The sequence below is a fragment of the Penicillium riverlandense genome (genome assembly GCF_028828495.1).
Source record: "Penicillium riverlandense strain IBT 135883 chromosome Unknown utg000007l_segment0_segment0, whole genome shotgun sequence".
Taxonomy (NCBI): domain Eukaryota; kingdom Fungi; phylum Ascomycota; class Eurotiomycetes; order Eurotiales; family Aspergillaceae; genus Penicillium; species Penicillium riverlandense.
This window is the reverse complement of record NW_026643198.1, coordinates 2,478,737-2,503,205: the sequence shown is the minus strand read 5'-3', so window position 1 is coordinate 2,503,205 and position 24,469 is coordinate 2,478,737. Positions and strand designations below refer to the sequence as shown.

Sequence of the window (24,469 nt, the reverse complement as noted above, 5' to 3'; positions counted from 1 at the left end):
GAATTGATCGCTTTTGCGACAGGACTCGATCAAGACTGTTTGGGAATCCATCCTTCCCAGACCGTATAGCTCCCAGATCGCTGAAGATGCTGAAGTCTAACAGCTCAAGGACGGTCCTACAGAATCTACTCATGCCGTATGGTGGCGCACCAGTTTCTACACCTTGCTGGTTTTCCAAGACAGTGGTGTTGCCTAGAAATTAAAGCTAACAACAAGCACAGGTTCTTGTAAGAAATAGAAAACCGTGGCCCGCCACAGGGAAATGCTGGACTCCTAGAAGGGCTAGCCCTAAGCGAGAGAACCGTGGAAAACCGCGGTCCCATGAGAAAGGCGCTGGCGGATGGAGCATTTAAGAGAGACTAAGTATACCAATTTACTAGTCTTCCTTTGATCGTTTGTATGCCGTCTGGGAATTTCGTGGATTTTGTCACCAGCGTCGAGGTAATGACGAAAGTCTATGCCCACTTCCCGACAAGTGCCATGATACCAGCGCCGAGAATTGTGCATATAGTCATAAATGCCAAACGGGTCCTGTTGTTCGTGCGGCAAGGATCGAACAAAAAGTCCCGAGCTAGCAGTTCAACAAGCCCGGTGTAGATCAGGATACCGGCGGAGATCGAGTCGAGGACGCCAGACACTATGTTCGCTGTGATCGAATTGGGATTGTATGTTGTTCGCAGGCCGAGTCCAATTGCGATGGAAATGGGCGTGGTTAAACCGTACATCATGCATAGGATCCAAGGAAGCCAGCTGTTTCGCTTAAAAGGAATAGCGGACATTCTGGCACCAATACCCAATCCTTCGAAGCTCTGGTGGAACACAAGGACGGGGTACAAAGTTTTGAACTCGTCGCCGACAACTCCAAGATTCAGGCCGATGATCACCGAATGGAAAATGACACCGAATTCAAGAATGAGGAGGGCAGATATCTGTTGCTGGAACGATCTCTCCGCTGCCGCAGAGTCTTTAAAGTCTTGACTGTCCCATGCCGAGTCCTTCTTCGTCTCGATGGTCGTAGTTAGAACTTCCTCGGAGGGTTGATGTTCGTGCGTCTCTTGAACAATACTAGCTCTTGGGTCTTCTTCCACGGGTCCATACTTGGTCTCAACATATAACTGTGCGCCAAAGTCCATGAGGAACACAAAGACGATCGACGTCAGTGTAATGGCAGGGGGCCAAGAGTACTGCGCCCAGTTGCCCGTCATTCCAACACAACTGGCAGGACCAATCTCTTCGTAGGCAGGATCCAACAAATGAACAAATGCTGTGGCAATGATCACACCAGTGCCGAAGTAACGAGCGAACAGATAGACATAGAGGGGAATCTTCAGCCGCGGGACTCGTTTCGCGGCCACAGGGAAGAAGGTAACCGCTGTCGAGATGACAAAGATAACAAAGATGGAAGAAATGCGAGCACCAAGCATGCCATCGTACTCATTTCCCCCGAGCTGATTCCAGCAAACCACTTGAGCGAAGTCCACTGAACTCAAATTCACGTTATTAGGATCAAATGAGGAAGACATTATTGCTTGAATAAACAGGTGGATGGCGAAGATGATGGGCATAGGATAGACCCGGTTGGTTAAATTATACCGGCCCCCGTGAGTACCTTGGGGGCAGCGACTTACCTATTCTGTCGGGCTGAGCCGTGCAAAAGAAATTTTCCATGAAAAACCTAATCATGTCCCCCAAATTGGCTGCACCAACACCACTTCGGGTATTGGTACTCCGTAAACTTTTTTCAATCCAATGTCACGAGTATACATGAGGCTTGCACGATGAGCCACGAGGAGCGGAGGACAAACGGTGAAACGGACCCACATATCTTGTCTGGGTTCCCCTGAACGCGAGGAATCGCCTTTCATTTGCTTCCTCGCGATACACCCTGAATCTATAGTCAATAATAGCTGTTCTTGGTATTGATCATTCACCTCTATGTATACGTGAGACCCTCACACCCGAATCCAAAATATCAATTCCATTATTTTTCAACTATTTCCGCAATCGAGACAGCTTCATAATGAGACATTCGCGACCTCTGATTCGGCATCATTGGGTGCATTCGGTACTAGTGTATACAGGGATCTCACCTCCAACAGACCTTCCTGATTGGTGCGGAAATTAAAATACAGTAGTATTGTGGGTAGGTGGGATGTTTTCTTTTCGAAACACGCACAGAGGAATAGTGGATCAGATGAAAAGGCTTGTCTCTACGGCTCAGCCCGAAATCGGTCTGGGTCCTTTTGCTTTGCAAGCCGATCCAATTGATTGGTGCAAATGAAATAGAACCTAGATCCATCTGTGGGCCGGAGGCGAATAACCGCGCAGTTGACAGACGGCATTGGATTTTGGCCACATCAAATGAAGTAAAGACCACGCCTCTCTATTGCAATAAGAACACGATAATTCAGCTCCAACATAGCTAAGATACAAAACTGAAGAACTCCCGCCTATAAAGAGGAGGTATGGCCCTGTTATTTGTATCTTGGGTTTTGTAGGAGTAAATCGAGGACAGTCATATCGAGGCTTGGGCCTGGGTAAGATTGCCCCATTGCATTTGCAATCTAGTCGTTCTGTGGCTACTATTTAGTGGGTCTTGAGTGGATTCCAAGCAAGTGCATTGGACAACCGGAACCATCTCGGGACAAGAAATTTTTATCTCGCTTGATCTTCGGGAGCGATCGATAATTCATTTACCGGATGTAGCTTGAGTTAGATACAGCCCTATGCGGGAGTGCTGTCAGGCCTGCCTGACGGCCGAGGGAATGACTCCCAGGGCCCACAATCAGGGGAGACGCATATGCCGATTGTTATTGTTTTGGGAACAAAAGCCTGCCTGATGTTAGAGATGCCTCACAATACCCTTGGGTTGGTTGTTTTACCAGTCTGAGCAACAGAGACCCGCGGGTGAATTTTGGGTGCGACTAAGTATATTTCCAGGACTGATCGCTGGCCCCTGAAACCTAGGTGCCGCGAGTATTTACATAAGGCCCCTGGCCCCCTTGTCCATGCGTTCTTACATGCGATCAGTGCGCAGCTGAGAGGCTGCGACAAGCCTCAAAGATCAGGCATTCAATCGCGATATACATGACATTACATGTGTCCTCACAATCTTGGTTGGTATTATAAGGTCTAGACTTAAAATTCAAAAACCATACGCAACTCATTTATTGGCTGTATCGCTCCTCTTCGAAACAATGTATTTCGAATGTCAGCTAAATAATGCTTCATTCGCTCGGCTGATGGTTTGTTTTTGGCAGCAGACTCCTTTTCTCAAGGTTTGCTTTACCTTATGAGTGGACTTCATCAGGGCCCATGAATGGCCCAAAGTTTTGGACCCATGATCCATTAAAAGCACATGTTTCTAAGGATATTTCATAAAAAGGAAATGTTTAGGGATTTATACATGCTATGGAAAATAAGCGCCTTTTCCGTCCTACGTATAGACTTCAGCGACTTTCTTCAGAAGTGATCTTACAATGTCCTCATGGCCTCCTGATAAACTCGCCTGAAGTGCATTTCAATATTCGCCTCCCTGCACATTGACGTTGGCGCCCTTCGCTAACAGTAGCTGAACAATCTCTTTATGGCCTCGAGCTAAGCAGCTTGAAGCGGATTGTCAAATTGACCACTCTGGTTGTCATCGTGACCAACAGCAGATTGATACTCCCCTCGTGGCCTGCTAGGGTATCTTACAATATTTTCTGCTGAATCAAAATGGTTAGTATATTTCGTCTCGTAGGACATATATCCTCGTCCAAAGGAATGTCACCCGGGTCGTTGTGCCTAACGCCATCCATACTGAAGTAAAATACGGCTACATTGAGGTTTCTAGCGGTAAGAGCATTTTCTCCTTCGTTGTTATATTGTTGTTGATATCTAAACACTGCTCATTGGAATTCCACGAAATTTTTGTAGGCAGAGACGAGGATCCATTTCCTAGCTGAAAACGGTAGTCATTTGGCGCTCAGGATGAATTATTACCTTACCCTTGTGATGTTCTACTTGATATGTTCCACAGCAGCGATGTAGAGCGGAGTGCTTTGATCCGAGAGAATTTCTCTGGTTTCATAGCAACTCCTTCGGGCAGGGCCTGTGGAGCCAAGGTCTGGGCGACCGTCGGCAAAAACTCGCAAAGCGTCAGGGCCTGCTTGGTAAAACGGAAAGTTGATCATTCCTGCTAATACATCATTTCAAAGGTTAGCAGGCCTAACACAGATTTTGAAATTATGCGAAAAGACTGAGTCGAACAAATGAAGACTAATCTATCCTAAATGATAGATAAAAGGAACAATAAATCGGGGGGGTTGGATGCAGTAACCAGCATGTTAAGCTGCACGTGTAACTGCACATCATTGATTCTGACGAGCATGACCACAGGGTACTCAACGCCCCAGATATATAAAGGGCTTGCACACCCTGGGGAAGTCCAGGTTATTCCTCCTTCGAGAGCGCCTATTCCCATGCTCCATGCCTCGCTGAGCCGGGGGTTGGTGTCAAATCAAAAGATTCCATACTCAGCTGCCCGATCTCCGCTTGCTGGTTTACCGACTGTCAGTCACTCTACGTTTGCGGAGCCTGACCTTCCTTTCTCAAGCGAATAACATCCCGTTCCTTCTTCACCCTACTTGTTTTTTCTACTGTGGGTCATTATTGGCGTCACGGGATACTGATGTCGCTCAAACATCTTGCGGGGCAAGATTTGTCCCTGGCAGGCGCGGCAAAATAAATCAACCCGCCCGCCCTGGTGTCCCTTAGATAATGGGTTATCGTGCCGCTCATACGAACTACCAATGGCAGCAGTCGAAGTTAAGCTTCACCTACTACGTTGCAGCAGCTTTTCGCCAATAGTTATCCCAGCGTCGTCGTCTTGTGACAGTGCGACCCGCAGCGCCTGTGCTCAGGCCCATGGTGTTGGATGTGTTGTGCAGACAATTGGTTAGCGGATATGCGAGAGCCTGGTGATGAGCGGAGTACTGGCTAAGGAGCTGAGTGTGCAAATAACCTAACGGACTGGCGCTGTGCGCTGTCTCACGTCATTTCTACCGGAGATGCTGGGGTTCAGCAGGCACCCTGGCCACTCGCAACGTATAAATTGATGAGCCTAGCTCTCACCAGAGAAATCCTTTTTTCGCCAGAATAAAATCAGTGTTGCTCCTAAATAAGGCTATTAACGCGGACTTTTCTTCTGACGCTTTTGAACACTATAACTCCATCGAAATGACACCTTGCACCTGTAACTGCTGCGGTGGCAACTGCGGCTCTTGCTCCTGCTCCTCGTGCACTGTGAGTTGCTCCCTTTCTAGGGATTTGAAAGCCATTTCGCTGATTTTGTATTTACCGTGTAGCACTAAGTCCACCTCGACGACATGGGGCTGGCCTGCGATGGTTCCGGTTGCGTGGGAAGCTGTTGCAACAGACGCCGTGGACACTGAGAAGCCGTTCTTTTTCTTTGTCACGCCCTTATTTCCGTTCTGAGTTAGTGCTGGAAAGCATAGTTGAAAGAAAGGGGTTGAATGCGATGGGCCTTGCATCTGTAAAGCAGTGGACACGCCGCCAGCGCGAGAAACGGCGAATTCATCGCATTGCTGTCTTGTTACAGTAGTGTTCGAGTTGAAGAAATTATTAATTGCGCCGTCAGTACTGTAAAAAACATAAGTCGTCATTGTGGTGAAGGGTAGTAGGAAGGCGCAGAGAACTGGAAAATAATGTAAAGAGTGAGAACCCAGTGGACTGTCACGGACAGCCTCGTTTCACTTTGACAGAGCTTCCAACAAGGCGAGCGACGAGGAGAGCTGCGAAGGCGGCAAATTCCGAGCCGGAACCTCCACCAGAGCATGGCACGCTCATCTCAAAACCGCGAATCCCCAGAAAAGCAGTCCGAGCAGAAGAAACGGAAAAAGGGGCGTCCGGGAAGACAGAAGGCGTCTGTCACCAAGCCTCCGCAACGTCGATCAAAAAGATTGCAATCCCATTGATCCGCAGGTTTGGGATTGGTGTGTGTTGTGTCTTTCTTACCACGAACATGAATTAGTGATAATATGCGTGCTCTCTATTACCATCAACATCACGCTTGTTTCCTTAATTACAGTAGCAAGCCCCCTATGCATGTTTTACAGGTCGTCGTATTTCAGAGCATTAGCACGAAAAATCTCCTAATAGTGGTAATGTGCATGTTGTTAGTCGATAAACTCCTGGGGGCACGTCGCTTACTATAGCCGACCCTTAAAAAAGTAGGCCGTCGTTGTGCAGTAAGCAGATATGAGGCACACAATGTATGATGAAGGGACTAACTTCAGTCGACCAGCAATAATACAATAATAGGGGTGTTAAAAGAGGAGGGGTAGAGAAAAGACATGCTGAGAAGGGGTGAATCCACACTAAGCTGAAGGCTAAATAGTTGACCAGGGGTTTGTGTTCTCCGCCATTGTATTCACTTAAGTGCCATTCCCTGAAACTGGTGAAAACGGCACATCTTTGGCTGACAGGCGACACGAACAAGGATGGGCCATTAAGTACCTTGGAAGCCCGGGACAGACTACCTATTGCTCAACCTTGACCATGCGCCCAGAGTACCTTGGTACCTGGAAGGGGTTTCAGGCGCAGATCATACCTTAGCAATTCTATTACTTCCTGATTTCCTAGCCCGCGTCATAAGTTTTATCAACAGCAGCAAGCGAAAGTATATATTATTGGAAAATATGGACCGTGATACTCCTGGACTCTGGTCATATATGGTCTTGGTGTAATCACCTAAAGGGTTGAAAGACGCGGGTAAGTGTACCTGACGATGCATGGTCACATCCATTTTCACCTAATACAAAGTTGGCAAGGTGGACTCTATTCCGGGTACTCCACAACTTCATAGTCCATAGAACATCACTTCTTCTGGGTTAAGCTTTCCGAATCTCCACGCTCAGCTAACAAGGTGAAGGTTTTTGCGTTGCAATATGAAGTCCTAACTCATTACCAGAATTTCAACGAGTACTTATCCCTAGTTAAAACCATCGCAGAAATTTCTTCAGATACGACAGAGTTGCAAGTCACATCGCTACAATAGAGATGTCTACCTGCTTGTTGCACAAAAGCAATCCATGCTTTGCAGAAAGCACTGGATTTTTCAAATTGAACTCAGCGTCATATCCAGCTGAGATGAAGCGATCTCATCCAAGGTACATTTAAACCACCACAGCGGCAGAGCGAGCATGACCGAATGAACGAATATTATGGCTAACGTGATGTAGATACTGGCCCCCATCTCAATCAGAGGCTCTCAGCTCTGATATGCCAACCGCTCATGGTCATCTACCACAAGGCCAACTAAGCCATGATATGCTGAGTCCAAGTACGGCTTCAACGGCTGATTATAGGCTGGCCAATCATCAGAGTAGTACTCGCCACCAGTTTATCCAGTCTACAAGGTGTGTCCATTCAGGAGACAAACGAAGAAATGTGTTTCTGACAGTATTTAGCCGTTACCCCAGTGGTCCGAATCCATTCTGTCTCGAAAGTCTCACCTCTGAAGCAGAGGATCTCTTTCCCGATCTAACTCAAGCAATTCTCCAGCCCTTTGAAGACACGCATCCCCCAGAGCAAAGACTTGGAGAACATGGTATGGACGATGAGCAAGGAATTTCGGGCCTGCCGAGCATGGAGATACCGGTGTGTTGGGAACATGGGTGTAACGGGAAAGTTTTCTCAAGTTGGAGCAACCTGCGCCGACATCAGCGAGAACGGGCTCTCCATGCACCAAAGTGTTACTGCCCCCGCTGCGGCGCGCATTTCAGCCGCACCACGGCTCGAAACCAGCACCTCGCCAATATGAGCTGCAGGAGGATTCGTCGCTATTCCAATGGGCGAATGAGACCTAGTTTGCTGAAGATTCAACAGACATATGGATTTCAGTCATAGGTTGAGATATGAAATAATTGACAAAAGATGAGCCACTAGAATATTTATTGACTGGTATGCAGAGAGCAGGATCAGTTCTACTGTTTAAGCTAGAATACGTCTTCTTGCTCAGTATCTTAGTTCAATATATGAGATAGCTGTCAGATTACTAACGACAAAGGCGTCATCAACTCAGTTTTCTACATCGACCTCTAAGCCCTGTGGCTAGCCGCTATCATAGCCCTCTGCCACTCGCATGCAAGATCATCCCCAGCAAAGTCGTCCTTCCCCATGTCCATATACCCTCGAGGATCATTGTCTCTAGGTAAGATTGCGACACAGCGGCCTGTTCCACAGTCAGCATTCATGGTCCTCTGTTGGCAAAGGCACGCTCTCACCATTCAGCATAGAGTCTGAAGCAATGTGCAGGGATGCTGTCGCCGCATCTGCGGACTTTGCCCAGATAATCCCTTTGTTGGATAGTCGAGCCTGGTTCTCCGCTGGAATTGCTGGTGTCCGGACGTACCTGGTAGGCAGTTAAGTGAACGTTGACTCTTGATTCCTGATTATTTTCTTACCATGGAGCGAGCATATTCACACGGATGCCTTGATTGTGCACAGTACGACGAAGACTGGTCATAATGCCTCGGATTCCGTGTTTGGACGCGCAGTAGATTGGCGTGCCCGGCTGGTCACAATATCCGGCTATGCTGCTCATCAGGATGATGCACTGGTCGTGCTTCTGATGGTCCGGCGTCCGTGTCATATAATGCAGAGCCAGCTTCACTGTGTAGATGCAGGCGATGAGATTCGTGCGTAAGACCTTGAGGTCCGGTTCGATGGGCTCATCATCTGCCTTGCTGTCTGTTTCTGGCTGTCAGATGGATGGATGTCAGATGGAAAAATTTGGATGGAAATGCGGGACACCTACCATCCCAGTAGAGAGAATCTCTCCCAGATATTCCGGCCTGAGCAATGACGGTGTCCACTCGGTGAGACGGAGAACAAGCGAGCGCAGTCTTGAATAGATTCACTTGATCGGCCCAGTTTGTCACATCGCATTTCACGAAAGCCGCCCGGTCGTCCCCGAGGTCCTCAGCCAGCTGCTGGCCACTGGTCTGTATGTCTCCAATCGTGACAAATGCACCAGCGGCTGCGAAAGCCTTGGCCATTTCTCTGCCCATTCCACTGGCACTGCCGGTGATGACTACACTCTTTCCTGCCACGTTGCGTACGTCATAGCCCACATCGGGCTTTAACACATACTGTCCGTCGTACGGGGCTATCGGCATGCTTAGATGTGGTGGTATTGAGCGCAGATTCAAAGTTTGGCACAGATATGAATCGGCAGAGTCGGATTGGTGAATTCAACATTTATATACCCAGCAATTGAACTATTAATTGTGAGTTGAACTATTCCATTATTTTCATACCAGCACCTTGTGGGAAGGGTATTTTGGCTCAACCGATGCAGGAATGCAGGATCGTGGGATCAAGGATTGCGGGACTTACGGCCCCAAAGAAAGGATTGAGTTGTGGCGGATGCGTGAATATAGCTGATATCAGATTGAATCTATATAAATGTATGATACTGCATTTCTCGAGGCAGGCCAAATCTTCCCTCTCACCACTGTTACTCATCCCATCCACTTCGCATTAAGCACGATGAAGGCCGTCATCTATACTGAACCCAAACAGGCCCGTCTTGTCACCGACAGGCCCCTGCCTCAGCTTCGCCAGAACACTGCTCTTGTCAAAGTGGCGGCTGTCGCCCTCAACCCGACAGACTGGAAACACGTTTCGTTCGGAATGGCACGGGAGGGATGTGTGCTGGGCGTGGACTACGCAGGCACAGTTGAACAGACGAATTCCACCGAGTGGAACAAAGGTGATCGCATCTGCGGCTTTGTGCACGGCGGCAACTACAGCAACCCTGAGGATGGATCCTTTGCCGAGTACCTGGTTGCACCGCTCTCCACGGCCATGAAGGTCCCGGACGGTCTGTCCTTTGAGGAAGCGGCGACACTTGGTTGCGGAATCACGACGGTGGCCCAGGGCCTTTTTGAGCCAGGTTACGGTCTGGGACTAAATGTCCCTTCCAGTCCTGTTGAGACCTCAGAGCCGCTGCTTATCTATGGTGGAAGTTCCGCAACGGGGACCTTGGGGATCCAGCTGGCCAAAGAGTCTGGTACCCTCCGTTACTTTCTTCATATTCAGTAACTTATCAAATTGCAGGGCTGGCTATACTGTCATTACGACCTGTTCCCCAAGAAACTTCGGCCTTGTCCGGCAGCGCGGAGCGAACGAGGCTTTTGACTACAAGGACCCAGAGGTCGGGCAGAAGATCAATGATTACACCCAAAACCGCCTTCGATATGCCTGGGACTGCATTGGCACCGATGACGCCGCCCGAACCTGCGCAGAGGCGCTTACAAGTTGTCCCGGTGCGCGCTTTGGTACCATCCGTGGCCCCAAACTTTCTCGTGATGATGTGAAATACACTGCTACCATGGCATATGTTGGAATCGGAGAGGACTATGAAAAAGCAGGCAAATGGTCGCGGGACAATCAGGCACATGCGCAGTGGCAGCAGACCTTTTGGAAAATGGCGCGGAATTTGCTCGCCCAAGGCAAGCTCCAAGTGCATCAGGTCCGTGTTGGGAAGAGTGGCCTGCAGGGCGTCCTGGAGGGTCTGAAAGAGTTGGAGGAAGGGGCTGTCTCTGGGGAGAAGTTGGTATACCTGATTGAAGATACTCTCTACATTGATTAGTTATCAGATTTATTAGAATTGGGTTCTTATTTCGTGAAATATAGCAATAACGTACATGTCCAGAGGTTCATCGTCATAGAACGCCTCCAGTGAACAGTCCCGAAGACAGAAGAACAGACGAGACACGAGATCGGAACTAATAATCGACACCCACATTGCCTGTCTACCAATAAACGATGACCCACTGATCGTCCCAGCGTGGAGTTTCAAACTTTGTTAATGATCCACGTTTGTGCTTGCAGGAATACGGGATTGCAGGATCGAGGATTGCAGGATCGAGGATTGCAGGATCGAGGATTGCCGGAACAGCATCTTGCAAAGCCGTCTGGCCGGTTTCTGGCAACCTCCACGGACGCTATCCGCCCCTAATATTTATATGCAATGACTTATGTGGTCTGCGTGGCCGTCAGCCGTGCATTATCCACCCTCAAAAATACAGTCGAGGCTCGCATTTCGCTATGAGACTCCTCTTCCTTGCATTTGCCCTCAAAGCTTGCTTCACTCTCTCGACTTGCTCGCGATTAACGTTCCCTTCCGATGTGACCGCCGGACCACCGTCACCTATCTTCCAATTCGGCAGTGCGGTCGAGATCGAGGACCTTGTGGTGCGGCCAAATGGCAAGATCCTCTTCACCACGCCGTCTCCAGCCGCCGAAGTTTGGCAGATCAATCCGTTTCAGGCAAATGGCTCCGCTGAAATAATTGCCCAGTTCAACCGGACAAGCGCCTTGGGGATCACACAGGTCGACATCGATGTCTTTGCCGTATCCACTGGGAACATAGGCCCTGGGTTTAGCGGGGTCGTGGGGTCCTTCGCCATCCACCTCCTAGATTTCACGCACGGTCGCGTGGCTATCGGCCAGTCGATCGACGTCCCAGATGCCAAGTTCTTAAACAAGCTTACCATGTTGGATTCACCCTCACCCATCCTTCTGGCGAGTGACTCGCAACGGGGCCTGGTGTACGGCATCCATCTGGCCAGTGGCTCGGCCCAGCCGCTGCTTCAGGATCATGCAACCATGAATGCCACTCCGAGCTTCCCGAATGGTATCAACGGAATCCAGCGCGTGGGGAGATTCATTTATTACACGAACAGCAGCAAAGGCCTTTTCTGCCGTGTCGGGCTCCACCCGAATGGCACCACGGCCGGCCCATTCGAGATAGTGGCCAACGTTTCCAATGCTGTCCCCTTGCCCGATGGCTTCACCGTTTTACCAGATGACCGGGCATTCGTCGCTGGATCCAACCAGGTCCTCTACATCCGAGCAGATGGGAGATATAATGTCTTTGACGGCGGAGTCAATCGTAAGGAACTTGCCGGTGTCACGTCCGCTCAATTTGGTGTTGACTCGAACGCAACCACTTTGTTCCTCACCACTTCAGGGCACATCTCGGAGCCTGCTACTATCTCATTTAATGAGCCTGGAAAGGTAATTTCCGTAGACGTGCATGGGCTGTAGGGTGGGTGGACGGATGTATTCTTTCAGTAAAGTCCAGACTCTGAGCGTCAAGAACAATGATGTACATATGCGTATTACAAGTATTAAAACAATTTGTTGATCGTACTGTAGAATTCTATGTAACTTAAGCTGAATATGACAAGTATCGGATGGGTCAGTATTAGAATGACAAGGGGTGGCTTCCCGCCGCCGAGGAGGCATTGTGAATGCTGCTGTCCGTGCCATTTCCTGAGTAAAAGACTTGTGGATAGGGACAGTGATTAGTCCTTCATAGTTCGAGTGAATGATGTGCTAGGGACAGGAAGGAGGTACACAAATCATGATGTTGCTGACAGATGAAACTAACATGGTTGTCCCATGGTTGCCAAGTTGAAGGTGTCAACTTGTGGGAATTGAGGATGCTAAATCGAGTGACTCTACCGTCAGGACGAAAAGAGTGGCATGTACTATGGGGAATTGACTAAAGCATGTCTCCGTCAATAGCAGATGCTACGACAAATTATTTTGCCCTTAAAAGCCAGTGGACTTGGTTGGACAAAAAGGAGGGCGCTAGGATCGAGGACCCTGGAAGTTAAACTCAAACTAAGGGAAATCCCGACTTTTTAAGGAGGCTGAAGCCCACTCTCCACCGTCCGTTTACAGGCTAGACGCTGCCAATTTTGGCAAGCACAATGCAAAATCCTATGCTGGAAGAAGTCCATCCGGCGAAACAGCCCTCCGACACAGGCCTGGAGAATGATGCGCAGCCATCTAGCGATGTCAGTCGAGAACAAATCTCTGAAAGCGCCTACCTGGTCCGATTCGAGGACAGCGACCCGAAGAACCCCAAAAACTTCCACCCCTGTTACAAGGCGTGGCTCACCTTGGAAATGAGCATGTTGGCATTCATCGGTTCGTTGGGGTCATCGATTATGTCGCCTGCACAGCCAGACCTGGCGGATTACCTTGGGGTCAGCATGGAAGCAACAGCCCTTACCCTATCTCTCTTTGTTCTTGGTCAGTCTCTCTCCCGTTCTCCTTTCTGAGACATGACCCTCGCCACTAACCGGTCGTAGGGTACGCATTTGGCCCGCTCGTCTGGGCTCCGATCAGCGAGGTATATGGTCGTCGATTGTCTATGCTGCCGCCGGTCTTCGCACTAGGCTTGTTGAGCATCGGAACGGCCGTGAGTAAAAACGCCGCCAGCATATTCATCACTCGTTTCCTAAGTGGTCTCTTTGGGTCTGCTCCCATCAGCAACGTGTCAGCCGCATTGGGAGACATTTATGATCCGCGCACTAGGGGTGTCCCAATGGCATTCCTAGCGCTCTGTGTGGTTGGAGGGCCAACTATCGCGCCAGTGATTGGTGCGTCTTTGACGGTTAACCCAAACCTTGGATGGCGATGTATGTAATGTTGAGTGACAGAAGATAAATACTAACTTGGGTGCAGGGACCGAATACATGGAAGCAATCATTGTCTATACTGTCTGGACTGTCGCAATCTTCTTTTTGCCTGAGACGTACGCGCCTGTCCTTTTACGGCACAAGGCTCGTGGCATGCGCCAGGCTACTGGAGATCTGCGATACTGGCACCCGGCGGAGACAGAAAAGATTAATTTGAATAACATAGTCACGAAACATCTGAGTCGGCCTTTAAAGTAAGGGCACAGTTAGAACTTCTACACTATACATACGTTGACTCACTGGCCTGCAGGATGTTCTTTACTGAGCCGATGGTGACTACAATTGCGCTCTATGCCTCATTCATTTACGGATTGTTGTTCCTGATGCTCGAAGTTTTCCCTATAGTCTTCAAAGAGGACCGCAACTTAAACTTAGTTATCTCAACGCTCCCATTTCTAGGCCTGCTAGTGGGTGTCATCTGTGCATTGCTTGTAAATCTTGCAAACCAGCCTCTATATGTGCGTGCCGTCCAGAAAAACCAGGGACGGGCGGTTCCTGAAGGACGCCTGCCGCCCATGATTATAGGCGGTCTTCTCTTTTCGATAGGACTGTTCTGGTTTGGGTGGACCGCAGTTCCCAGATATCCATTGGCATCGCCCGTGGTGGCAGCTGGTACGTTCTGGCGATGAAAGAGACACTAGCTTGACTGATCAAAGTAGGGTTTATTGGTGCCGGCTTCAACATTGTCTTCCAGCAATGTCTCAATTTCCTGGTAGATACCTATGGGCCATATGCTGCCAGTGCGGTTTCGGCCAACAACTTGCTTAGAAGCCTGATGGCCTGTGGACTGCCCTTGGCAGCGAGGCCCATGTTCCTCAACCTGGGGGTTGGCCCGGCATCAACTGTGCTCGGTGGGATCTCCTGCTTGGCCTTGCCCGTCCCCTTCTTGTTTATGAAGTACAGCAGAACGCTGCGGCAAATCTCCCGATTTGCACCCACGGAAGAGTAGGCATGGGGAGAGCTGCATACCATTCCCCTAGATATATGGAGATGTCAAATTTGAAGGTTGGCTAGTTTAGGAACATGTAATATCCCTCAGCCATTTATAGCAGTTTATAATATCACATATGGAGCTACACGTTACAGTTGGATTGTCATGTACCTTGATTCCTCGCTGACGGTATGGGCTTATGAGCTTGGGAGTCGGGAAACAGAACCTGTGCTTAATTGCATCATTAAGGTTGTAGTTGTCGTTATGAGTGACGCAGTATGTGAAGTTTCCGAGAGAGAGAAAGAGAGAACATATGTATATGAACAAACCTAAGCTGGGAGCGTTGTAAGTGCCACTAGCTCCAGTCGACCAATGACTTTTCGCGCAATTTCTTTGGTTAGGATGGTAAATACCAAAGTTGGATATTCACAATCGTTTTGCTAGCTGGGCATTGTAAGGGCGAGTAATAACCACTGTCTACACGGGAAAAAGAAATTTGTCGCTTGGCCAAGAGTGGGGAACTAGCATGTGGGCTCATGCAGGAATGAGGGATTGTAGGATCACCGAGGGCAATGGAGGGAATAAGGGATTTCAGGATTCTGGCATTTATTTGTAATATTATACTCATTCAGGGTCTATGTTTGTCTTTTGCATGTTTAGTCTCTCCTATATATTAAGCAAAGCCTCACGAAGTGAGGAGTCAACTAGCATACCGTCATCCCCTGACTCTATTTCATCTCATTCTATTTGCATCGCATCTAAAGACTATCATGTGTGTCGCCGAGAATCAGATCCGCACGGCCAAGGCCTTGTTTGAGGGCTACAACGAGTACACAGCCGATGCCGTGCTCCGCGTCCGCGCCAACGAGTGCATCCACATCATCCTCCCGACCTCCCTCAACCGCCCTTCCAAGAATAACGAGGAATACCGGGAGTTTTTTGGTCCGCTGCAGAAGATAATGCATCGTTTTGAGGTAAGATGGTCTGTTCCCGGCATCTCACTCATAACATTCTGACTACGGGCAGACCACCATCCATAAGATTGTGAACGATCCCGAGCACCACATGGCGGCCGTGCATGCCTCTGGAGTGGGTGACTCGCCTGTTGCACCATACAAGAACGAGTACGCTTTCTTCTTGACGTTTAACGAGACGGGGGACAAGATCACGCGCATTGAAGAATTTGTCGATGCGCAATTCAGCCAGAGCTTCTTGGCCAAGGTTCGGCAGTACCAGCAGAAACAGCAGTAAATAGTGGTACAAACTTAGCCAGTCGCGAAGATATAGTTTCGATGGAAGTCCTGACATAGATGAAATCTTCTTTTCTGAACGTGATCAAATTATAAATGACCCGTAGAACTATGCTAGGATCGTCTAACAAACACAATTCTCTGGGATACTTCAACTTCAGCTTGGAAGGCGCAACATGGTACTGAATTTGCTGCACGGCTTCGCCCGGCTGGTCGACCGGTCGAGGAAAGATCCCGGTGTTCCTCCACTATCATACGCACGGGTACCACCAGGGCGATCCTGAAATATAGGGTCCACTTGGACTGAGGTGTTTAGGCTTCTTCAAAACTGCTCTGCATACTACAAGTACCATGGAAACCAAGGTTCTCAGTTCATCTAGGAACACGGGGAGTGGCCTGGGCCGCCACGGCCAGTTAGAGTGCATATGGACTGCAGATCGAGGATTGAAGGAGCAAACGTAAAACCCCAGGAATGCAGGATCAGTACAGAAGTTAAGAGCTGGGAGAGGGGGGTCTAGTGCGGGCTATAATCAATGTGTCTCACTGTTGGTGTTTTTAAGTCAAGGTCCGCCTGTATGGATATGTGAGCATTGACAAGCAGAAGAGACAGAACACAGCACAAAGCTATGACACATACCAGAGTACTCAACCCTGGGGAGTTTCTTTCCTTAACTGCACGGGGTATTCAGTACGTGACACCAAGTAATGGAGCTGTGGAGGCAGAGCTAGAAAATGGTTTGGCATTAACGTTCCTCACGTCGTTCTGATAACTCACACTATGTAGGGGTTCACACACCAAAGGTCTCCGACAAGGTGGCCGACGAAGTAATGGACATGCTTCAGGCTGTCTTCTGGCGGCCGGAGGACGATTCTGGCTGCGGGCACTCGTACTGGCCGGGCCGAGAGAAATTCAAAGGGAACGCTCTACACTGGATTCATGCGAACGAACCAGTTCGGATGGTTCTTCCTGCATTTCCGTTCAAATCGGTACGTGAAAAACTAACTGGAATTGGGATCGCAGACTCATTCCCCTGTAGTCCAATCTCGACAAGGTGCTCGGGGTGCTGCCCGATTACGCAGAATATCTCGGCCTTTCTCGACTGAACCAGATCTGCCTCGATATTCGCAAGGTTTACAGTCCCGGAGCAGAAATCACCATCGCCACAGATGGTGTAGTCTTCAACGGTTAGTAGATCGAAACAGGGTCAAGACCGCTAGCACTGACGGGGATGAATCAGATCTCCTCAATATCAGCGATTCAGAGGTGTGGAACTACGGGCAAGCCGTTCGAGCGATGGTGAAGAAACACAATTTTGACCACAATCTAAGGGTGCTTCATGCCATGGAGATCCTGGGAGTGATCGACGAGGGAACGCTAACTGAGAATGGCTTCTACCAAACCATCGATTCCTGCCGCAACATGATCAAGGATCAATTCTGCCAGCCTATAGCGTCCATCCGGCAGCTCATCGAGGAGGACCCAGACTCTCGGCTGACTTACAGTGGAATGAAGACCTTTGTCAAGATCGATTTGGAGAACACGTCTTTGTGCAAGCACGCCGCTAGCCGGAAAGAATATATTAAGGATATGTCGAACTTGGCTCTTCATATGATGGCTCGGTCTGAGGGATTTGGTCACCTCATTCGTGCTGTGATGCCAAATCACATCCGACTGTCCATTCATCCTTCTTACGGAACCGCCAAGCTGTCCATCTGCCTAGTGCCACAGCTCCCTGGATGCCAGGCGCGGGCGCCGTGGATGAGCTGTATTGCCGTCGACCGGAACGGTGCGAATCACACGGCTCATGTAAAAGATGTTCGGCTCACTCACCAACTTATCTATCGAAATGAGCTGCCGTGGCTGTATACTGAACGTGAAGCACCGGGGTTGCCAGATTTCATCCTTGCAAGAAACCAATTATTTGATGATATGTGGGTTCAATATGTCAAGGAACTGGAAAGCAAGCCTCGCACGGAGATTACAGTGACTGTGAGCATTGGCAAAAGATCTCCCTTGGTCGTCAATGCAACTTCGTGGCTGTCCACGCCTGCATCGCTGCTGTCTCATTTTCCGGAAGACTGTCGCAGCAAGGTTGTTGTTGCCAAGGTAGACGGACACAAACTATGGGACCTCAGTCGGCCCTTAGAAAGGGACTGCATCGTGGCGCTTTTGCTCTTTGACCACTCGGAAGGTCGGCAGACGTTCTGGCGCTCGTGTGCCAGCTGCCTGGCAGAGGTTTGTGAGCAAGAGTTTCATTGTCTCCTTGCTGAAAACACACCCACTGCTCAAGGTTTCTTCTGCGATATGGATATCCCCGGAGAGTATGTATTGGCAGACCAGGCATATCGAACGGATGCTAATATTCTCCAGACGCGCTGTAACCAATGTCGACCGAGAGTTGCTGAACAAGAGAATCAGCCAAATAGCCCAGGAAGGACGAGGTTTTGACCGACTGGAAGTTTCCAAAGAAATACTCCAGCGGATGTTTTCCTACAACAGATACAAACTTCATGCCATTAACCAGCTGGTTGAAGGAGAGACAGCCATTGTATACCGTTCTGGGACTTTGGTAGACATCTCTTGTGGCCCGCATATCCCAGAGATGGCCATGATCAAGGCCTTTAAGGCCACCCAGGTAAGAACAAGTTTCTGTACCTCTGGATATTCCTTCATTGATCTTTCTCATAGAGCTCCTCTGCCTATTTTCTGGGTCACCAAAATCAGGATTCACTACAGCGCATTAGCGGTATTGCTTTCCCGGAAAAGAGTCTCTTGCAGGAACACCTCAAATTCCTGGAAGAAGCGCGAAATGGTCACCACTTGAAGATTGGCAAAAAGCAGGAATTATTTTTATTTCATGAACTTTCACCCGGGTCCCCCTTCCTACTTCCACGAGGTGTAAGGGTATTCAACGCACTACAGAAACTCCTGCGAACAGAATACCACCTGCGAGGATACGACGAGGTGCAGACTCCGAACATGTACGATGCCAGCTTATGGAAAACCTCTGGTCACTGGGCACACTACAAGGAAGATATGTTCCGGATCAACCTGGGACGCAGAGAATGGGCTCTCAAACCTATGAATTGCCCTGGGCACTTTTTGCTGTATACACATAAGGATCGCAGCTACCGCGAGTTACCTCTTCGGGTCGCTGATTTTGGCGTCTTACATCGCAACGAGGCCTCAGGGGCGCTTCACGGCTTAACTCGCGTGAGGAAGTTCCAGCAGGATGACGGTCATATCATCTGCCGACTAGACCAGGTAAGTAACTGAAGAACTCCCAAGTTGTCATCTAGGATCTTGCTAGTACTCTCTGCAGATAACGTCTGAGATTGAAGGCATCTTTGATTTTCTGAAGCACGTCTATGACCTCTTTGGTTTCACATTTAACTTGACGCTGTCTACTCGACCACCCAAGTACCTAGGAGACATCGACACCTGGAACGAAGCCGAAGAACAACTTCGCAAAGCTCTAACCCGTTTCAAGGGAAATGACTGGACCGTTAACCCAGGCGACGGAGCGTTCTATGGACCGAAGATTGACATCACGATAGCTGACGCACTTCAGCGCCAGTTACAGTGTGCCACCATCCAGCTGGACTACCAGGCAGCCATGAATTTTCAAATGAGTTATGCCACCGACAAAGGGGGCCGCGCTGATCGCCCAGTCGTCATCCATCGGGCAATCATTGGAAGTTTCGAGCGTTTTATTGGGATTCTCATTGAGCATTTCGCTGGCAAATGGCCTTTCTGGATTAGTCCGCGTCAGATCCTCATTTTACCGGTGACTAGTGCGCAGAATCGTTATGCGGAAGAGCTACAGCGTATTCTACGCGCGGACAAACTACATGTTGACATAGATGTTCGAGGCCACACGTTGAATAAGAAGATCCGCTGCGGACAAGAGGAACAGTACAATTTTATCTTTGGTGAGTCGAGTCAGTGCGATCTTTGTTGTCAAATTCGGTTGCTTACTACCGGCAGTCGTCGGCGCTGAAGAGCAGCGAACCCGAACGGTTAACGTTCGCAACCGCGATGAACGCCAGTCGCAAGTCAGGGGGGCACTGATTCCTCTAGATGAGGTTCGAGTCAGGTTGAAATCATTAAAAAAAAACCGGAGGCTCGCCAATATTCTATAGATGGTTTTTTTATTTTGTCTGTTCTCTGAGCGTGATGCACGACACGAAGACTTGACATGTAGACATATGTATTTTCACCAAGTTTTTCAGTTAATAGTCGCACATTACCTCAACTAAGCCGGGGTACCTTTACTGACTAATCAAATCTTTCGACCAAGTCTAACTTATTCTAGACCCTCCTTGAAGATCAAAGATATGTATTCGATTCGTCTATACCACCAAGTTTGTCAACTGCACTGCACAACCAAAGCACATCATTATCTGTGCCCTCCGTCTAACTTTGGCCCACCCACACTGCTCCCGTTGAACCGTTTGAGGCACGCTGTAGAATAAGACCATGTTCCGTCCGGCCTTTTAATGCGATGATTCGGGGATGATTTCCAAGGACCTCAAGAAGTTGAGCCTCTGTATGAATGTTTTCATAATTGCCAGGGACACATGGGTATTTCATAAGAGTAGAATCATCGATGGCACCGATGAAGCACTCGCCACCGCGACCGATGATCTCTGAAACCCCCGGAGGGTAATATCGACGCACTTCGACAATCTCGATATGGGACGTGGCATTTGGATCGAATTCATTTACAGTCGTGCCGTCCTATATCCATCAGCAACAATTTTACAAGTAGGAAATATTTGTCAAACGATTGAATCTTGAGGTGCGTCAACGTGTTGGAGAGAGATGCTTTCGGGATTTTTTCGCAGCACTTACTTGAGGTCCAGAAAAGCGGGTTCCAGTCACATGATGAAATGAGATGGATAGATTACGATCGACTACAAAGAGGAACAACAGTGAGCCGATGCCCGTAAATTGTATACTAGCAACCAATTTAACTAGGCTGAGTGATTTGCAGGCATAATTGTGTACGTTGAATAGGAAGATTGCTAGGTCTGTATTTGGAATATTTTGAGGTTTCGTGGCTTGTATTTTTCAAGTCAACCCCTTATCGTCAGATCATATCGCGTTATCTTGAAACTTGCTATTTCTCTCATATGGCTCGCATCCGGATTAAACGGGCGAAAAGCGGTCCACCACGCGTCTGGTTCTGGTCGGACCGCATCGTTGTCTCGGTGCGGCGGGCCTAGCACGCCTGCCACTAGCCGTCCGCGAACCCTGGCACAAGTCGAACGCCTTACGGGGCGAGCGTTTACTAGTTCCTGGAGATTGAGGCGTCGTGTTTGGTTTTTGTCGTCGGCTTTTGATTCCGCGATCCTTGAGTTTCGTACTGTAGCGGACTTGGAGAGAACCTTTCGATCTCCGTGGAAAATACTCTACGATCCGACTCCAGGGTAGATTCCGCTCCTCCTTCAGCTCAATTAGGAGCTTATCGTCGTCGGGAAGGAATCGGGTTCCCTTGCTTGTGTTCACCGCCTGAGACTCTTTGGAAGCGAGAGCCTTAAAATGTCGGCTCTCACATCTAATTTCTGGAACTTCGCCTGATCCATGAGAACAAGAATGTTCCCGTTGCTCTTCAATGGTAAATGAGTATACGACCCTCGATAAGAATATCTGCCGCGTGAGAAAACCTCGGATAGGAATGGTTTCGATGTCATAGAGACTTGTCGAGGAGCAACCTTGATCCACGGATACGTCGGCCTGCGTCACTACTGCAGGGGAGCGACATGCAGCTTCGTACTGCATACGTACAGGCGTCACTCTCGTGGTAGCAGCCCGTCTTGGTTTTTTGGCTAGATGAGAAACACCTTGACAAACATCATCGCCGCTCTCTTCAGTATAGTCCTAGTCGTTAGGGTCGTCGGGGTCATCATTGTCATCACAACAAAGCGGCGGGGGTCGATCCTTCCTTTTTCCCGGACAACTTGAACGAAGTCCTTTGGTGCGCGACTCTCGAGAGCGCGGCCTGAGGACTACCGCTAAAGGTGGAGAGGATCTGGACTGGGCTTCTGGCGAGGCTGTCTGTGCGGCCCTAGATGCCGGTCCATCATGTTGTTGCGGGGGGAGGTGAGACACGGGGAAGCGATGTCTTATTTGCGTCGAACTGGTAGGACGTTGCATGGCTGCCATCATCGTGGTGCCTTAGCACCTTATTGTTGTCGGATGTGGTTGCATAGGCCTTGGCTTCTTCCGTGATACATTCGTTTCTAGTGATAGGCTGGTTACTGCTTGGATTTTCCGTATCCGCGCTTTCCCGCTGGCAACCGTAAGTTGACGGATGAAGATTCTCTTTAGCAACTTCATGTAGATAGTCGAGCTGATGGGATAGTGAATTTCCTTGGCGAATGACGTTGTCTTAGCTCATAGACATTGAATTCTTTTTATCGGCTACCATGCTGTTCTCCATTTTATCACAAGCGGAGACTTGAGCCAACACGACGTCCACCGCGGCCTAGTCTGTATTCTAATAAATGAGTGACTCTATTGATTAGGCCCGTTCGAGTCTACTTACCCATCAAAAGATTTAAGTCTGTCTGGCTAGAGATTATTTGAGCCGGTGCCGGAAACTAGGGCATAGATCCAGGACATTCCGCCGACGAATAGAACCTAACAGCCGGTGACGAATCGGAAATATCTTCCCATAGAGCTAGATCCTCAAAGATGGGCTGTAAACTAGGCTCGAGAAGGGCATCCTCGGCATCGTCCCAAAAGTCTAGTATTAAGAAGCAAAGTCAGCATTAGTCCCCTTCTTTCTCTCTTTTCTCTTTGAGGGTAAAGGAAACCCTCCGAATATGGATTCAGATGGGCAATCGGGCTCACGAACTATCATTATAAGGGCCATGTGATTCCCGTCCTCTATTACCATCAACAGAGCCATTTTGTGCTTTTCCATCCATCCAGTATATATCTGACTTGACCAAGCTGTCCTTTCTTGCTGTATCGGGATTCAATAATTCTTTGTCAAATTCGTTCGAGTTCTCAATGGCCGACTGCTTAGGAAGGCCAGTATTGAACGGTGAATATTGCGTTTCACCGGATGAATGAGAGGTCACGAACTGCAGGTTTTGGGCATGGTCTTGTAGGCCACGAGAATGTACGGAGGATGGAAAAATGGACTGCGTAAGGTATGGAGGAACCTGATGGGTCAGAGGGAATGTGTCTGAAGCCGACGGCGAAGGGTAATGCGGGACAAAGCCAGATGCTTGCGGCGGTGTGAAATGGTGTTTAGAAGCAGGCGGGTGATAATGGATGATATCGTCCAGATTGACCGCGATCATCATGCGGAAGGCCTCAGAAACAATTGAACAGGATGTACGAGAATAATATAAGGGATCAAGCGCTGGTCTGAAAAGGTGGCACTCTTGATGTCAATCTAAAGCCCAACAGGCCTCTTTATATTCGGCCGGCTTCCCCTTGTGGCTTTTCTAGTCGCCTCGCAGGGTCATGGGGCGCAAAGCACCCCTACTTTGACATCACGACTCTCTCGTCTCACCACCCACGAAAGAGGACACGGAGATGTATCACGCGAATTGGTACCACTTCATGCGGCATTTTTTCCATTGGACAAAGCAATTCCAGCTTGTCATGTATCCACACGGCCAACTGATGGATTCATCCATCCGGCCGTACTGCGCCTCGTCAAAAGTCTGCCATTGTGAAGGGGCCGGGACCCGGGGACGGGCAAGGGGACCGCTTGGCGTTGGGAGAATCATCCAGTGAGGTCAGTCCACGTCGTAACCCCGGCAGCGATAGCCCACTCAAGGCAATCAAAGGGCCAATGGCTTTCGTGGACTAGTGAGACAGTGAGGCAATTGTTGGTCATCGTCTCGGAATCATGATGTATAGCCATGACGAAGGAGGCGCATTGAGGCAGTGCATATCGCGATCGGCGCTCAGCATGAGAACCAGCTCGGAGAATGTCGCATCGTAAGGTCTTCGAAGGCATCGCAGGTCTGATCATGTCGTCCAGCAAGACATGTCCCGTCAGTCGATCGTGGGAAGTGGTGGCCACCACGTATAGCCAGAATCTAGGGATGTAGCGAAATTTAGGGAGAACAGAGGCGACCACATTTCGTAGACTTCTCGAGAAATGGATTGTAACAGCAGAGGGATTAGGACAGACCGATCAGCAGCGTACGACCAGCCAGTGGGGATACGGCGCGCAGATGACGACGAGGGTTTCAGCTGGGCAGGGGTGCGGTGCCGTGTGATCCGGAAATACCGTATCGTTTCGCAGGCACGACGCCGAGCAGACGGCCGGGTGGGAGGAAAATGGAGCGAGAAGGGGGCGCCGGTGGTCGAGCGACGCACCGGGTGTTTATATAGTTGGGGCGGCTGCGGAGGCAGGCGGTCTGGGACGGCAGGACCGTTCCGGGATAGCGCGGATTGGCCGACAGCGCTAAACCTCTCCAGGAAGCACTAAACCCGAACTGGGGCGGTGCTGGCGGGCGCCAAACCACAACGGGCGAGGAGCCGAATCCAGCGGCGCCGGCACAAATGGTAGTTGTACCTTCCTTAGCTTTGAGTTAACGAGCCAAGCAAGAGTAATGGCTTATATATAATAACTAAGGGTTTCATAAAGGTGTCTATTAGCGTCATCAGTCGCGTCTAAGCCCGAAACCTGGGAGCCAAGAGAGGGCCAAGAGAGGGCCAAAAGTGGGCCAAAAGTGGGCCAAAAGTGGGC

General features: G+C 49.4%; 9 protein-coding genes across 9 annotated transcripts; 5 read left to right on the top strand and 4 right to left on the bottom strand.

Moving 5' to 3' along the window:
* Positions 1-455: 455 nt before the first annotated feature.
* Positions 456-1,523, bottom strand: N7474_008587 (uncharacterized protein; the record flags this gene model as incomplete). Its single annotated transcript, XM_057199997.1, has 1 exon — positions 456-1,523. One exon carries the CDS (start codon positions 1,521-1,523, stop codon positions 456-458), a length of 1,068 nt encoding a protein of 355 aa, XP_057050698.1.
* Positions 1,524-5,204: 3,681 nt separating this feature from the next.
* Positions 5,205-5,666, bottom strand: N7474_008586 (uncharacterized protein; the record flags this gene model as incomplete). The annotated part of the gene is made up of 1 exon (XM_057199996.1): positions 5,205-5,666. One exon carries the CDS (start codon positions 5,664-5,666, stop codon positions 5,205-5,207), a length of 462 nt encoding a protein of 153 aa, XP_057050697.1.
* A 2,436-nt stretch (positions 5,667-8,102) lies between these two features.
* Positions 8,103-9,182, bottom strand: N7474_008585 (uncharacterized protein; the record flags this gene model as incomplete). The annotated part of the gene is made up of 4 exons (XM_057199995.1): positions 8,103-8,236; positions 8,289-8,416; positions 8,469-8,754; positions 8,822-9,182. 4 exons carry the CDS (start codon positions 9,180-9,182, stop codon positions 8,103-8,105), a joined length of 909 nt encoding a protein of 302 aa, XP_057050696.1.
* A 289-nt stretch (positions 9,183-9,471) lies between these two features.
* Positions 9,472-10,660, top strand: N7474_008584 (zinc-binding alcohol dehydrogenase family protein; the record flags this gene model as incomplete). Its single annotated transcript, XM_057199994.1, has 2 exons — positions 9,472-10,073; positions 10,126-10,660. 2 exons carry the CDS (start codon positions 9,472-9,474, stop codon positions 10,658-10,660), a joined length of 1,137 nt encoding a protein of 378 aa, XP_057050695.1.
* Positions 10,661-11,118: 458 nt separating this feature from the next.
* Positions 11,119-12,120, top strand: N7474_008583 (uncharacterized protein; the record flags this gene model as incomplete). Its single annotated transcript, XM_057199993.1, has 1 exon — positions 11,119-12,120. The coding sequence occupies one exon, from the start codon at positions 11,119-11,121 to the stop codon at positions 12,118-12,120; it is 1,002 nt and encodes a 333-aa protein (XP_057050694.1).
* Positions 12,121-12,791: 671 nt separating this feature from the next.
* Positions 12,792-14,514, top strand: N7474_008582 (MFS transporter; the record flags this gene model as incomplete). The annotated part of the gene is made up of 5 exons (XM_057199992.1): positions 12,792-13,116; positions 13,176-13,505; positions 13,552-13,759; positions 13,816-14,177; positions 14,225-14,514. 5 exons carry the CDS (start codon positions 12,792-12,794, stop codon positions 14,512-14,514), a joined length of 1,515 nt encoding a protein of 504 aa, XP_057050693.1.
* Positions 14,515-15,266: 752 nt separating this feature from the next.
* Positions 15,267-15,747, top strand: N7474_008581 (nuclear transport factor 2 family protein; the record flags this gene model as incomplete). The annotated part of the gene is made up of 2 exons (XM_057199991.1): positions 15,267-15,470; positions 15,523-15,747. 2 exons carry the CDS (start codon positions 15,267-15,269, stop codon positions 15,745-15,747), a joined length of 429 nt encoding a protein of 142 aa, XP_057050692.1.
* Positions 15,748-17,088: 1,341 nt separating this feature from the next.
* N7474_008580 (uncharacterized protein) lies at positions 17,089-19,889 on the top strand (the record flags this gene model as incomplete). The annotated part of the gene is given in 5 exon segments (XM_057199990.1): positions 17,089-18,068; positions 18,118-18,382; positions 18,436-19,011; positions 19,070-19,683; positions 19,694-19,889. 5 exon segments carry the CDS (start codon positions 17,089-17,091, stop codon positions 19,887-19,889), a joined length of 2,631 nt encoding a protein of 876 aa, XP_057050691.1.
* Positions 19,890-22,352: 2,463 nt separating this feature from the next.
* Positions 22,353-23,063, bottom strand: N7474_008579 (uncharacterized protein; the record flags this gene model as incomplete). The annotated part of the gene is made up of 2 exons (XM_057199989.1): positions 22,353-22,498; positions 22,649-23,063. The coding sequence occupies 2 exons, from the start codon at positions 23,061-23,063 to the stop codon at positions 22,353-22,355; spliced, it is 561 nt and encodes a 186-aa protein (XP_057050690.1).
* Positions 23,064-24,469: the final 1,406 nt, after the last annotated feature.